At 47.4% G+C, this 15,054-nt stretch overlaps 1 protein-coding gene across 1 annotated transcript in view; it reads right to left on the bottom strand.

Moving 5' to 3' along the window:
- Window positions 1-15,054, bottom strand: part of LOC138249528 (ATP-binding cassette sub-family C member 5-like) — a 2,567,733-nt gene that overhangs the window by 682,146 nt on the left and 1,870,533 nt on the right. Inside the window, exon 19 of the mRNA XM_069203478.1 lies at window positions 9,388-9,517. Coding sequence (XP_069059579.1) covers window positions 9,388-9,517 — 130 coding nt within the window. The remainder of the gene's footprint in view (window positions 1-9,387; window positions 9,518-15,054) is intronic.

Here is a 15,054-nt window from a genome sequence, read left to right as displayed (position 1 = left end):
GCATCATTTTCTTTCACAGTAAGGAGCCTATCCCTACCTTTTCCACTAAATGATAGCCATAGGATAGCAGCCCACTGCCTTTGAGGGACATCCTGTACAACACAGGCCCTCTCAAGTGCAGCAAACCACTTGTTAATGTCATCCCCCTCCTTATAAGGGGGAACTATCTTGTGCAGATTCCTGGAATCATGCTCTTTTGCAGGATGACTATGGGGAATACTGCTGCTGCCACCATGGGTATCTAAACCCAACTTCTGTCTTTCCTTCTCTAATTCAAAAGACTGTCTATCCAAATCCAGCTGTTGCTTTTTAAGCTTCAGTCTGGTTTGTTCCACCCTCAACTTATTGAGTTCCCTCTCTAACATTCTGTCATCAGGGTTGGTGGGAGGGACATTTCTAGAAACAGAGCTATGATGGGAATGAACAGAAGGAGACCTGTCCCTTACAGAAGGCACCCTAACAGTTTGGTTTACAGAAACATTACTACCAGTATGGTGAGAATAAATGCTTTTGCTATGATGTGAGACAATACTATTTATTTGGTGTGGCTCATCATCATTACCATCTATGCTAGATTGTCTAGTAATGGGCAGGCTAGGAAGTTTCTTTCCTGAATCTTTTCCTGGGGGAGTCCCTGAATCAGATTGGGAACTATTAGGTACTTTTTCAACAGATGGGGCACCTATGGCCTTATCCTGTTCTCTAAGCATGTTAAGTAACAGTTCCAAGGAAGGATTCTTCCCTACACTCAAACCTCTCTCTATACAGAGACTCCTTGCTCTTTTCCAGCTAAGGTTGTCATATGCAAGTTTGGACAGATCAACACTTTGGCCTGTGCCAGACATTTTTAGAGAGAGTTAAAGTGATAGAAAAAGAGAAAAATTTTTTTAGAACTTTTTGGAAATACAGAAAAAACTTTTTAAACTTTTAAGAACTTTTTGAAAGTTTAGGAGTACTTTTCAGCACTTAGAAAAGAGTGAAAAGAGGAAATGCTAAACTTTTTGGCTATGTGTATATACACTGACCTTGTTTTGTATATTTTTCTCTTATGAAAAGTACAATGACAAGAGTGGTAAGTAGTCTCAAGCACTTATCCCACCACTGCACAACCAATGTAGGAGGCTGGACTGGCTTGTAGTGAGTACCAAGGGGTACTTGCACCTTGCACCAGGCCCAGTTATCCCTTATTAGTGTATAGGGTGTCTAGCAGCTTAGGCTGATAGATAATGGTAGCTTAGCAGAGCAGCTTAGGCTGAACTAGGAGACGTGTGAAGCTACTACAGTACCACTTAGTGTCATATGCACAATATCATAAGAAAACACAATACACAGTTATACTAAAAATAAAGGTACTTTATTTTTATGACAATATGCCAAAGTATCTTAGAGTGTACCCTCAGTGAGAGGATAGGAAATATACACAAGATATATATACACAATAGCAAAAATATGCAGTATAGTCTTAGAAAACAGTGCAAACAATGTATAGTTACAATAGGATGCAATGGGGAAACATAGGGATAGGGGCAACACAAACCATATACTCCAAAAGTGGAATGCGAACCACGAATGGACCCCAAACCTATGTGACCTTGTAGAGGGTCGCTGGGACTATTAGAAAATAGTGAGAGTTAGAAAAATAACCCTCCCCAAGACCCTGAAAAGTGAGTGCAAAGTGCACTAAAGTTCCCCTAAGGACAAAGTAGTCGTGTTAGAGGAATAATGCAGGAAAGACACAAACCAGTAATGCAACAACTGTGGATTTCCAATCTAGGGTACCTGTGGAACAAGGGGACCAAGTCCAAAAGTCACAAGCAAGTCGGAGATGGGCAGATGCCCAGGAAATGCCAGTTGCGGGTGCAAAGAAGCTTCGACTGGACAGAAGAAGCTGAGGTTTCTGCAGGAACGAAAAGGGCTAGAGACTTCCCCTTTGGTGGACGGATCCCTCTCGCCTTGGAGAGTCGTGCAGAAGTGTTTTCCCGCCGGAAGGACGCCAACAAGCCTTGCTAGTTGCAAATCTTGCATTTGGCGTTTTTGGACGCTGCCGGGGCCTAGGAAGGACCAGGAGGTCGCAAATTGGACCTGAAGAGAGAAGAGACGTCGAGCAAGACAAAGAGCCCTAACTGAAGCAGGTAGCACCCGGAGAAGTGCCAGAAACAGGCACTACGAGGATGCGTGAAACAGTGCTCGCCAAAGTTGCACAAAGGAGTCCCACGTCGCCGGAGACCAACTTAGAAAGTCGTGCAATGCAGGTTAGAGTGGCGTGGACCCAGGCTTGGCTGTGCACGAAGGATTTCCGCCGGAAGTGCACAGGGGCCGGAGTAGCTGCAAAGTCGCGGTTCCCAGCAATGCAGCCCAGCGAGGTGAGGCAAGGACTTACCTCCACCAAACTTGGACTGAAGAGTCACTGGACTGTGGGGGTCACTTGGACAGAGTCGCTGGATTCGAGGGACCTCGCTCATCGTGCTGAGAGGAGACCCAAGGGACCGGTAATGCAGCTTTTTGGTGCCTGCGGTTGCAGGGGGAAGATTCCGTCGACCCACGGGAGATTTCTTCGGAGCTTCTGGTGCAGAGAGGAGGCAGGCTACCCCCACAGCATGCACAAGCAGGAAAACAGTCGAGAAGGCGGCAGGATCAGCGTTACAGAGTTGCAGTAGTCGTCTTTGCTACTATGTTGCAGGTTTGCAGGCTTCCAGCGCGGTCAGCAGTCGATTCCTTATCAGAAGGTGAAGAGGGAGATGCAGAGGAACTCGGATGAGCTCTTGCATTCGTTATCTAAAGTTTCCCCAGAGACAGAGACCCTAAATAGCCAGAAAAGAGGGTTTGGCTACCTAGGAGAGAGGATAGGCTAGCAACACCTGAAGGAGCCTATCAGCAGGAGTCTCTGACGTCACCTGGTGGCACTGGCCACTCAGAGCAGTCCAGTGTGCCAGCAGCACCTCTGTTTCCAAGATGGCAGAGGTCTGGAGCACACTGGAGGAGCTCTGGACACCTCCCAGGGGAGGTGCAGGTCAGGGGAGTGGTCACTCCCCTTTCCTTTGTCCAGTTTCGCGCCAGAGCAGGGGCTAAGGGGTCCCTGAACCGGTGTAGACTGGCTTATGCAGAATTGGGCACATCTGTGCCCAAGAAAGCATTTCCAGAGGCTGGGGGAGGCTACTCCTCCCCTGCCTTCACACCATTTTCCAAAGGGAGAGGGTGTCACACCCTCTCTCAGAGGAAGTTCTTTGTTCTGCCATCCTGGGCCAGGCCTGGCTGGACCCCAGGAGGGCAGCTGCCTGTCTGAGGGGTTGGCAGCAGCAGCAGCTGCAGTGAAGCCCCAGGAAGGGCAGTTTGGCAGTACCAGGGTCTGTGCTACAGACCACTGGGATCATGGGATTGTGCCAACTATGCCAGGATGGTATAGAGGGGGCAATTCCATGATCATAGACATGTTACATGGCCATATTCGGAGTTACCATGGTGAAGCTACATATAGGTAGTGACCTATATGTAGTGCATGCGTGTAATGGTGTCCCCGCACTCACAAAGTTCAGGGAATTGGCTCTGAACAATGTGGGGGCACCTTGGCTAGTGCCAGGGTGCCCTCACACTAAGTAACTTTGCACCTAACCTTTACCAGGTAAAGGTTAGACATATAGGTGACTTATAAGTTACTTAAGTGCAGTGTAAAATGGCTGTGAAATAACGTGGACGTTATTTCACTCAGGCTGCAGTGGCAGGCCTGTGTAAGAATTGTCAGAGCTCCCTATGGGTGGCAAAAGAAATGCTGCAGCCCATAGGGATCTCCTGGAACCCCAATACCCTGGGTACCTCAGTACCATATACTAGGGAATTATAAGGGTGTTCCAGTAAGCCAATGTAAATTGGTAAAAATGGTCACTAGCCTGTCAGTGACAATTTGGAAAGAAATGAGAGAGCATAACCACTGAGGTTCTGATTAGCAGAGCCTCAGTGAGACAGTTAGTCACTACACAGGTAACACATTCAGGCACACTTATGAGCACTGGGGCCCTGGGTTACCAGGGTCCCAGTGACACATACAACTAAAACAACATATATACAGTGAAAAAATGGGGGTAGCATGCCAGGCAAGATGGTACTTTCCTACAGTTCAGCACTGTGAGGAAGGCACACATGGTACACACAAGCAGTATACTTGGACTATGGCAAACTCTCCAGCAGAGCTCTGTTGATCTTCGGGGTACTTACCCCTTATCTTGTCGCCTGCTGCCCAGCATTAGTACCCACCAATGAATACGCCACACACAGAGCTATGTATTGCACATCTTTGTTCTTCAGCATTTAAGCGTAAACTCAGTATTCTAAACTTGCCTTCAATGCACCATGTGCTAACACTTATGTAATTATACTACGGAGTCCTTAAGGATCCAAACAGGTTCTATCATTTACAATCACAAGACACGACAATACAAAGCCAGAACTGTTGAGACTGATAATCTGAACCTTGAGGAGTGACAGGTTGAAAACCCCACATCATATTTGCTTAAGAAAGTATTAGTCTGAAGGAGTTAGTAGAAAGAGAAGACAAGGCCCGCTTTCTAAGTAAACAGCACCACTTGTGTGAAGTTGGAAATAAAACAGGTAAACTATTGGCTTGGCTTAGTTAAATTAGAGGAAGGAAAAAGATGGATATAAGGCTTTAGAGACAAGGGGGGTCATTCTGACGGCCAACGACCGCGGAAGCACCGCCAACAGGCTGGCGGTGCTTCCTGGGCCATTCTGACCGCGGCGGTAAAGCCGCGGTCAGAAAAGGGGAACCGGCGGTTTCCCACCGGTTTACCCCTGGCCCAGGGAATCCTCCATGGCGGCGCTCCTTGCAGCGCCGCCATGGGGATTCCGACCCCCTTCCCGCCATCCTGTTCCTGGCGGTTTTTACCGCCAGGAACAGGATGGAGGGAATGGGTGTCGTGGGGCCCCTGGGGGACCCTGCACTGCCCATGCCACTGGCATGGGCAGTGCAGGGGCCCCCTAACAGGGCCCCACAAAGATTTTCAGTGTCTGCTTTGCAGACACTGAAAATCGCAACGGGTGCCACTGCACCCGTCGCACCCCTGCAAATCCGCCGGCTCTATTCGGAGCCGGCTTCCTCTTTGCAGGGGCTTTCCCGCTGGGCCGGCGGGCGATCTTTTGGAGATCGCCTGCCGGCCCAGCGGGAAAGTCAGAATGTCTTTTGGCGGGCAGCGCCCGCTGCCCGCCGGGGTCGGAATGACCCCCAAGGTGTGGAAAGTAATGAATGACACATTGAAGGAAAATTTATCTATTTACACACTACCTACAGACTATGTTTAGTTCCAAATTGACAATAGACCCGGGTGATAGAAAGAGTTTTTTTAAAGCCCTGTGAGTACTAAGGTTGTCAGGAAACTCTAAAGAAGGAGTTGAATCTAGAAGAAATAACAGTGGCCATCTGCCAAATGAAAAGTGGCAAGACACCCAACCTCAATGGCCTATCAGGCAAGTTTTTTAAAAGACTGCCAGGTAAAATCTCTTGAACTAAATTCTACAAAATGTTAAACCGTGCAAAGGTGGAGGGTTCCCTCTCCCACTCCCTCAGGATTTACGACTAGACAAGTTCATATCCTAAAAGGTCACTAGGCAGAACCTTATACACCTGTACAGATGTCTAGCTGATGCAGTTAACCTACAAGAGCTAGCAGTCATCCTCTCATTTGATCAAGAAAAAACACTTGACTCCACTGAATGGACCTTTACGATGACAGAACTGTATTAAATAGGCTTTGGTCCAATGTTTATTTCACAGGTTCATTCATAATATACCCACCCCATTGCTAAGGTGAAAGTGAACAGAAGGATATCATGCATGTTTTTCCTGGGTAGAGGTAATAGATAGGTATGCCCCTATTAACTGCTAGTATTTGTCCTCATTCTAGGGCCTTAATATCACCAAAGACATCCCATTTAGGGAGAGTGAATGAGTCAAGCAAAATAATGTGCAAAATATCCTAGGCTGGAGAACTCAGTCAATAAAAAGAGGTCAAGGTACATCCAGAAAAACAGCAGTGTTTAAAGGAGGAAGTAAATTAAACTTGGCTCTGGGCTCACTAAAGAAATTAAGTTGGAAGCCCTTAATGATTAACATCTCCCATGCATAGTAATACGTTCAACCTCAATGTATGAGGTTCACCTAGAAGCAGCCTGCATCTGTGTGACATAGGAATCACAACTGATCTACCAAACACTCAGTGCATACCACCTATGGGAGGAGTAGGTGTTGCCAAGGACCCAAAAAGTTAAAAGTGATTTTCCCAAACGTCTACAGGATCCACTTAGCAGTATAGCCCACAAGATGACATTCTATTTACCAAAACAACCTATTTATTGACAACTTATGACTCTTGGAGACATAACTACCCCAAAAACATTTTATCCCAAAGAATCAATCGGGCCTACACAAACATGAATGACATACGTGTAACCTTTGGTTACAACTGATTCCCAGCAAAAAAAGAAAAAAATACTTGCCCCTGTTAAATAAACACGCTTTGCACATGCAACAAAAATCTTAGCCACGTTATTGAGTAGACTCTATATCTTGCAAGCTTAGCAATGTCAGGTCAATGTATTGCTTCATTTCGTTTCAAAGCTGGTAAGTTGATTTCAACATGTTTGCTGTGTTTTTGCTGGTTTAAACTGGCCTCTTCATAACAGTATCATAAACTGTCAGAATGCCCAAGTGTAGGAAAATGCCACTGTTGGCATGATTACCCCTAACTTTTTGCCTTTTGTTGATTCCAGCTTTGAGTGAAAGTGTGCTGGGACCCTGCTAGCCAGGCCCCAGCACCAGTGTTCTTTCTCTAAAACTGTACATTTGTCTCCGCAACTTGCACAGCCCTGGCACACAGATAGGTCCCTTGTAAAAGGTACCCCTGGTACCAAGGGCCCTGTGGCCAGGGAAGGTCTCTAAGGGATTCAGCCTGTATTATGCCACCCTGGGGACCACTCACTCAGCACATGCACACTGCCTCACAGCTTGTGTGTGCTGGTGGGGAGAAAAAGACTAAGTGGACATGGCACTCCCCTCAGAGTGCCATGCCCTCAACCCACTGCCTGTGGCATAGGTAAGCCACCCCTCTAGCAGGCCTTACAGCCCTAAGGCAGGGTGCACTATACCACAGGTGAGGGCATAGCTTCATGAGCACGGTGCCCCTACAGTGTCTAAGCCAATTCTTAGACATTGTAAGTGCAGGGTAGGTTTTAAGAGTATATGGTCTGGGAGTTTGTCAAACATGAACTCCACAGTTCCATAATGGCTACACTGAATACTAGGAAGTTTGGTACCAAACTTCTCAGCACAATAAATCCACACTGATGCCAGTGTGGGATGTATTGAGAAATGCACACGGAGGACATCCTAGAGATGCCCCCTGCATGGCAGCCTAACTGCTAGTGCTCGGCTGACCGGTCTCTGCCAGCCTGCCACTTCCAGACTAATTTCTGGCCACATTGGGTGAGTGCCTTTGTGCACTCTGTGACCAGGAACAATGCCTGTCCTGGGTGAAGGTGCTTCACACCTCCTCCTGCAGGAACTGTAACACCTGGTGGTGAGCCTCAAAAGCTCAAGTCTTTTGTTACAACGCCCCAGAGCACTCCAGCTAGTAGAGATGCCCACCCCCGGACACAGCCCCCACTTTTGGCGGCAAGTCTGGAGGAGTTAATGAGAAAAACAAACAGGAGTCACCCTCCAGCCAGGATAGCCCCTAAGGTGTCCAGAGCTGAGGTGACCCCCTCCTTAGAAAATCCTCCATCTTGGCATGGAGGATTTAGCTAAATAGGATTAGGGATGTGCCCCCCTCCACAAAGGGAGGAGGCACAAGGAGGGTGCAGCCACCCTCAGGGACAGACGACCTAACAAGAAGACTGCTGACCTGAAAACCCCGCAGAGAAGAAGGAGACAACAACTGCTTTGGCCCCAGCCCTACCGGCCTGTCTCCAGATTCAAAGAACCTGCAACAGTGGCGCATCTAGCGGGCCCATCGACCTCTGCCAACTCAGAGGACTGCCCTGAAAACCCAAAGGACCAAGAAACTCCTGTGGACAGCAGCTCTGTCCAAAGCAACAAAGAAGAAACCATCTTTAAAGGGACTCCCACCTCACTCCTGAAGTGTGAGTCCCTAACACTCTGCACCCGAGGCCCCCGGCCTGTGCCCAGGGAAACCAACACCGCAGAGAGGACCCCAGGCAACTAGAACGACGTGTCCACTGTGAGACGACCGCCCTGCGCCCCCACGATGACGCCTGTAGAGAGAATCCAGAGGACCCTCCTGACCATGACTGCCCAACAAAGAACCCGGTGCCTGGAAGAAGCACGGCACCCACAGCCCCTAGGCCCAAGAGGACTACTGGTGGAGGAGTGACCAGAAGGCAGCCCTCATCTTTGCCCAGTCTGTGGCTGGCCCAAGAAGCCCCCCTGTGCCCTGTCTGCATCGCCAGGGTGACCCCCGGGTCCCTCCATTGATTCCAATACACAACCCAACGCCTTGTTTGCACACTGCACCCGGCCGCCCCTGTGCCGCTGAGGGTGTATATTGTGTAACTGTTTGGGACCCCCCAAGTGCTCTACAAAATCCCCCTGGTCTGCTCCCAGAAGACGCAGGTACTTACCTGCTAGCAGACTGGAACTGGAGCACCCCTAGTATCCATAGGCGCCTATGTTATTTGGGCTCCTCTTTGACCTCTGCACCTGACCTTCCCTGTGTTGCTGGTACTGGGTTGACTTGAACCACCAAGGGTGGGCTGCCTATGCCCCGGAGACTGAACTTGTAAGTACTTTACTTACCTGAAAAACTAACCTTTACTTACCTTCCCCAGGAACTGTTGAATTTTGCAGTGTCCACTTTTAAAATAGCTTATTGCCATTTTATGCCAAACTGTGTACTTTACTGTTTTTATTCAAAGTCCTATATTTACCTATGCCAATTACCTTACAATTTATGTACTTACTTGAAATCTGAATCTTGTGGTTCTAAAATAAATTAAGAAAATAATATTTTTCTATATAAAAACCTATTGGCCTGGAGTTAAGTCTTTGAGTGTGTGTTCTCATTTATTGCCTGTGTGTGTACAACAAATGCTTAACACTACCCTCTGATAAGCCTAACTGCTCAACCACACTACCACAAATACAGCATTAGTATTATCTATTATTATCACTATCAACCTCTAAGGGGAACCCTGGACTCTGTGCACACTATCTCTCACTTTGAGATAGTATATACAGAGCCAGCTTCCTACACCAAGTCTAACCAATCATCACAGTCTTAGTTTGAATAGCAGAATGCAGATATTGAGTCACAAATGGTAACTGAAGAAGCCCCCCACCACGTATGATAGCTTGGCTTTACTGACCTTCATCCATGTCCTTAGTAAAACGGTTAAGAATGCGACCAAGGGGTGTGGTATCAAAGAAATTAACTGGACTTCGGAGAATTTTTTCAAAAAGGTGATCATGGAGGTTTGAAGACGCCTTCAGTGAGCTCTAAATATAAAAAAAGAAATAAACATTCTAGTGTGCAAGAGTCAATGCATTTTTCAATATGTGTTTACCAGAGAATGTTGGAGAAACCAAAATTCAAATAAAGACAATGGACAATGCAAAGGTATTTTTATTTAATAATAAAAGGGCACTTCCCTCCAGCCCCAAGATTCATATTTGCAATACTTTCCTTATTTCCTTCTGCTCAAAGAAGGCCATATGTGTCCCACATGTGATAGGTTCTCCAAAGTGGGAGGTAGAAACTTCGCAAATAAAAAAAGACAGCAGTGTGGATTACTGACAATTAATCTTTGAAAAGTTATCTGGATTTTCTATCCTCGATCCAAGAGAATAAAAGTTACTGCAGTAAACACAGAAATGAGCTAATTATTGCTACAAATGTGGGTTTTAGGATTAGAGGTGAATTGTACTTTTATTTGTGCTTATACCACATAAGTGCCATTTACAGATGTCACCAAAATGCCCAAGGCCTTGAGTAACACACAGCGGTATGCAAACAAGCAATACCTTCACTGTAATAAATCACAATGACAGTAAAAAAAACTCTTTGCTAGTCACTAAGTTGTAAAGTTTTAGGGCCTGATAACGACCTTGGCGGATGGGATACGCCATCACAAGCTTGCCAGATATCCTGTCCGCCGTACTACATATTTAATTATACCCTATGGAACTTGCAAAACGGCGGGCAGGATATCCGACAAGTTTGTGACAGAGTATCCCATCTGCCAAGGTCGTAATTAGGCCCTTAAGTTTTATCAGATTAACCGTGACTTAGACATAGTAGAGTGTTTTGCTAACAGCTAATTACACATATCCAATGTACACAAATTAATGAGAAGTGGTACCATATTGTAATTGTATTTATATAGCACTTACTTCTCCTGACGAGGTGTCACAGTGTTTTTTTGGCAAGTAGCCCGATACGGAAACCTCAGTTATTTGGAGAGGTGGATATGTGAGTCTGTTAGTTGGCTTGAATACAATAATGGAGAGATAGAAGAGGGAAGAATGTAGAAAGTGTTAAATGGTAGAGCATAGTAATACGATGAGGTTTGGGATGAGTAAAGGTAAGATGGAGGAGGGAAGAGTCTGTAGAAAGGGTTTATGGACATCATGGAGGTAAAATGAGGTTTGGGATGAGTCAAAAGAGAGAAACATGAGGGGAAATTTAGAAGGGTTGTTTGGGAGATCATAGTAGTAAACTGAGGTTTCGGGTGTGCCAGGAATGATAGAGGAGGGAGGGAAGACTCTAGGAGGGGTTATTTTGGAGATCACAGTAGCAGAATGAGGTCTGGGACCAGTCAGAGAGTTGAGATAGATAGTAGACTGAGGGAGGTATAGGGTAGACAGAGTAGTGCACAGTAGAGAGTGTTTTTTTTGTACAGCAGGACTAAAGTAATAAATATATAGATACATGTAGGAGGCTGGACTGGCTTGTAGTGAGTACCAAGGGGTACTTGCACCTTGCACCAGGCCCAGTTATCCCTTATTAGTGTATAGGGTGTCTAGCAGCATAGGCTGATAGATAATGGTAGCTTAGCAGAGCAGCTTAGGCTGAACTAGGAGACGTGTGAAGCTACTACAGTACCACTTAGTGTCATATGCACAATATCATAAGAAAACACAATACACAGTTATACTAAAAATAAAGGTACTTTATTTTTATGACAATATGCCAAAGTATCTTAGAGTGTACCCTCAGTGAGAGGATAGGAAATATACACAAGATATATATGCACACAATAGCAAAAATATGCAGTATAGTCTTAGAAAACAGTGCAAACAATGTATAGTTACAATAGGATGCAATGGGGAAACATAGGGATAGGGGCAACACAAACCATATACTCCAGAAGTGGAATGTGAACCACGAATGGACCCCAAACCTATGTGACCTTGTAGAGGGTCGCTGGGACTATTAGAAAATAGTGAGAGTTAGCAAAATAACCCTCCCCAAGACCCTGAAAAGTGAGTGCAAAGTGCACTAAAGTTCCCCATAGGACAAAATAGTCGTGTTAGAGGGAAAATGCAAGGAAAACACAAATCAGTAATGCAACAACGATGGATTCCTGACTGAGGGTACCTGTGGAACAAGGGGACCAAGTCCAAAAGTCACAAGCCACTCGGAGATGGGCAGATGCCCAAGAAATGCCAGCGGTTGGTGCAAAGAAGCTCTTACTAGGCTGAAGAACTGTGAATACTGCAGGAACGACAAGGGCTAGAGACTTCCCCTTTGGAGGATGGATCCCCCACGCCTTGGAGAGTCGTGCAGAAGTGTTTTCCCGCCGGATGGACGCCAACAAGCCTTGCTACACGCAAATCGTGCGTTTGGCGTTTTTGGACCCTGCTGGGGCCCAGGAGGGACCAGGAGGTCGCAAATTGGACCTGCAGAGAGAGGGGACGTCGAGCAAGACAAAGGGCCCTCACTGAAGCAGGTAGCACCCGGAGAAGTGCCAGAAACAGGCACTACAAGGATGCGTGAAACGGTGCTTGCCGAAGTTGCACAAAGGAGTCCCACGTCGCCGGAGACCAACTTAGAAAGTCGTGCAATGCAGGTTAGAGTGCCGTGGACCCAGGCTTGGCTGTGCATGAAGGATTTCCGCCGGAAGTGCACAGGGGCCGGAGTAGCTTGCAAAGTCGCGGTTCCCAGCAATGCAGCCCAGCGAGGTGAGGCAAGGACTTACCTCCACCAAACTTGGGCTGAAGAGTCACTGGACTGTGGGGGTCACTTGGACAGCGTCGCTGGATTCGAGGGACCTCGCTCGTCGTGCTGAGAGGAGACCCAAGGGACCGGTAATGCAGCTTTTTGGTGCCTGCGGTTGCAGGGGGAAGATTCCGTCGACCCACAGGAGATTTCTTCGGAGCTTCTGGTGCAGAGAGGAGGCAGACTACCCCCACAGCATGCACAAGCAGGAAAACAGTCGAGAAGGCGGCAGGATCAGCGTTACAGAGTTGCAGTAGTCGTCTTTGCTACTATGTTGCAGGTTTGCAGGCTTCCAGCGCGGTCAGCGGTCGTTTCCTTATCAGAAGGTGAAGAGGGAGATGCAGAGGAACTCGGCTGAGCTCATGCATTCGTTATCTGAAGTTTCCCCAGAGACAGAGACCCTAAATAGCCAGAAAAGAGGGTTTGGCTACCTAGGAGAGAGGAAAGGCTACTAACACCTGAAGGAGCCTATCAGCAGGAGTCTCTGACGTCACCTGGTGGCACTGGCCACTCAGAGCAGTCCAGTGTGCCAGCAGCACCTCTGTTTCCAAGATGGCAGAGGTCTGGAGCACACTGGAGGAGCTCTGGACACCTCCCAGGGGAGGTGCAGGTCAGGGGAGTGGTCACTCCCCTTTCCTTTGTCCAGTTTCGCGCCAGAGCAGGGGCTAAGGGGTCCCTGAACCGGTGTAGACTGGCTTATGCAGAATTGGGCACATCTGTGCCCAACAAAGCATTTCCAGAGGCTGGGGGAGGCTACTCCTCCCCTGCCTTCACACCATTTTCCAAAGGGAGAGGGTGTCACACCCTCTCTCAGAGGAAGTTCTTTGTTCTGCCATCCTGGGCCAAGCCTGGCTGGACCCCAGGAGGGCAGCTGCCTGTCTGAGGGGTTGGCAGCAGCAGCAGCTGCAGTGAAACCCCAGGAAGGGCAGTCTGGCAGTACCAGGGTCTGTGCTACAGACCACTGGGATCATGGAATTGTACCAACAATGCCAGGATGGCATAGAGGGGGCAATTCCATGATCATAGACATGTTACATGGCCATATTCGGAGTTACCATGGTGAAGCTACATATAGGTAGTGACCTATATGTAGTGCACGCGTGTAATGGTGTCCCCGCACTCACAAAGTTCAGTGAATTGGCTCTGAACAATGTGGGGGCACCTTGGCTAGTGCCAGGGTGCCCTCACACTAAGTAACTTTGCACCTAACCTTTACCAGGTAAAGGTTAGACATATAGGTGACTTATAAGTTACTTAAGTGCAGTGTAAAATGGCTGTGAAATAACGTGGACGTTATTTCACTCAGGCTGCAGTGGCAGGCCTGTGTAAGAATTGTCAGAGCTCCCTATGGGTGGCAAAAGAAATGCTGCAGCCCATAGGGATCTCCTGGAACCCCAATACCCTGGGTACTTCAGTACCATATACTAGGGAATTATAAGGGTGTTCCAGTAAGCCTATGTAAATTGGTAAAATTGGTCACTAGCCTGTTAGTGACAATTTGAAAGTAATGAGAGAGCATAACCACTGAGGTTCTGGTTAGCAGAGCCTCAGTGAGACAGTTAGGCACCACACAGGGAACATATACATGCACACCTATGAGCACTGGGGCCCTGTGTGACAGGGTCCTAGTGACACATACATATAGGCCACAAACCTATGAGCACTGGGGTCCTGACTAGCAGGATCCCAGTGACACATAACAACCATACTGAAAACATGGTGTCTTCACTATGAGCACTGAGGCCTGGCTATCAGGATCCCAGTGAGACAGTGAAAACAGTGACAAACACCCTGACATACACTCACAAACAGGCCAAAAGTGGGGGTAACAAGGCTAGAAGGAGGCTACCTTCTCACACAACCCCCCCCCAAACGAAGGACAATAAGGCTAACCTTGGCCAGTTGAGACTTTATTGTCTAAGTGGTGATAAGTAGAGAGTAGCTCTGCAATAGACTGGTTACTCCCTTTATCATCCACTATATGGTTACTTCCCTGTGGGGATGTAAACCACCCTGTTTGAAGTTTTTTAGCTAAGCAACAATGTGAAGATGTATTTTCAGAGTTTCTATCAGTAAGTTTTAGTTTAGAGCAGTGGGAATTGTCCACTGAACCTATTTGTAGTGATGGAAATGCCAGACAGGGATGCTGTCTCAGAAAAGCCATAGCTGGGCAAAAACTTTGTCCATCTGGCTGGAAGAGAGAACAGGGATGCTGTTTCTCTTGAGTTGGAGCAGGGCAGGGATGCTGTCCTATGAGCTCCACACTAGGGCAGGGATGCTGTCCTAAGTGTTGTGAGGTAGTGCAGGGTTTCTGCACTAAAGTTTCTCTGGGAGGGTTGGAGGGATGCTCCATGTTAACTAAAATGGTGCTGTTTTTCTCACCAATGTTAGTTATCCCACAGAGAGGTACTTCCACCTCAGGGAGTCCAGCTTTGCCAGCTGATGATTCCCTTGGAACAGGTGCCACCCCAGGAGAGGTTTCTCCCACCACAGGAATAGTATCCTGAATGGTAGGGTGGTTAGGGGATACTGTGATACCCTTTTTACCTGTTGATGGAGAGGGATCCTGAGTTTTCAGGCCTTCTCTCCTTTGCTTTTTCATTTCAGTAGAAATGAGAGGGAACAATTCCTCAGGGATGCCCAGCATGGCTGCATGGGCATAAAACTCTACATCAGCCCAACCTGAGGCCTCTAGGTCATTACCTAAGAGACAGTCTACAGGTAAGCTAGGTGATACCACCACCTGCTTAGGGCCAGTAACTCCACCCCAACTAAACTGAATTATAGCTAAGGGAAGAAACTTAGTGGAGTTATG

This window comes from Pleurodeles waltl, chromosome 8, assembly GCF_031143425.1.
Source record: "Pleurodeles waltl isolate 20211129_DDA chromosome 8, aPleWal1.hap1.20221129, whole genome shotgun sequence".
In the NCBI taxonomy this organism is placed as follows: Eukaryota; Metazoa; Chordata; class Amphibia; order Caudata; family Salamandridae; genus Pleurodeles; species Pleurodeles waltl.
This window is presented reverse-complemented; position numbering and strand designations above follow the sequence as displayed.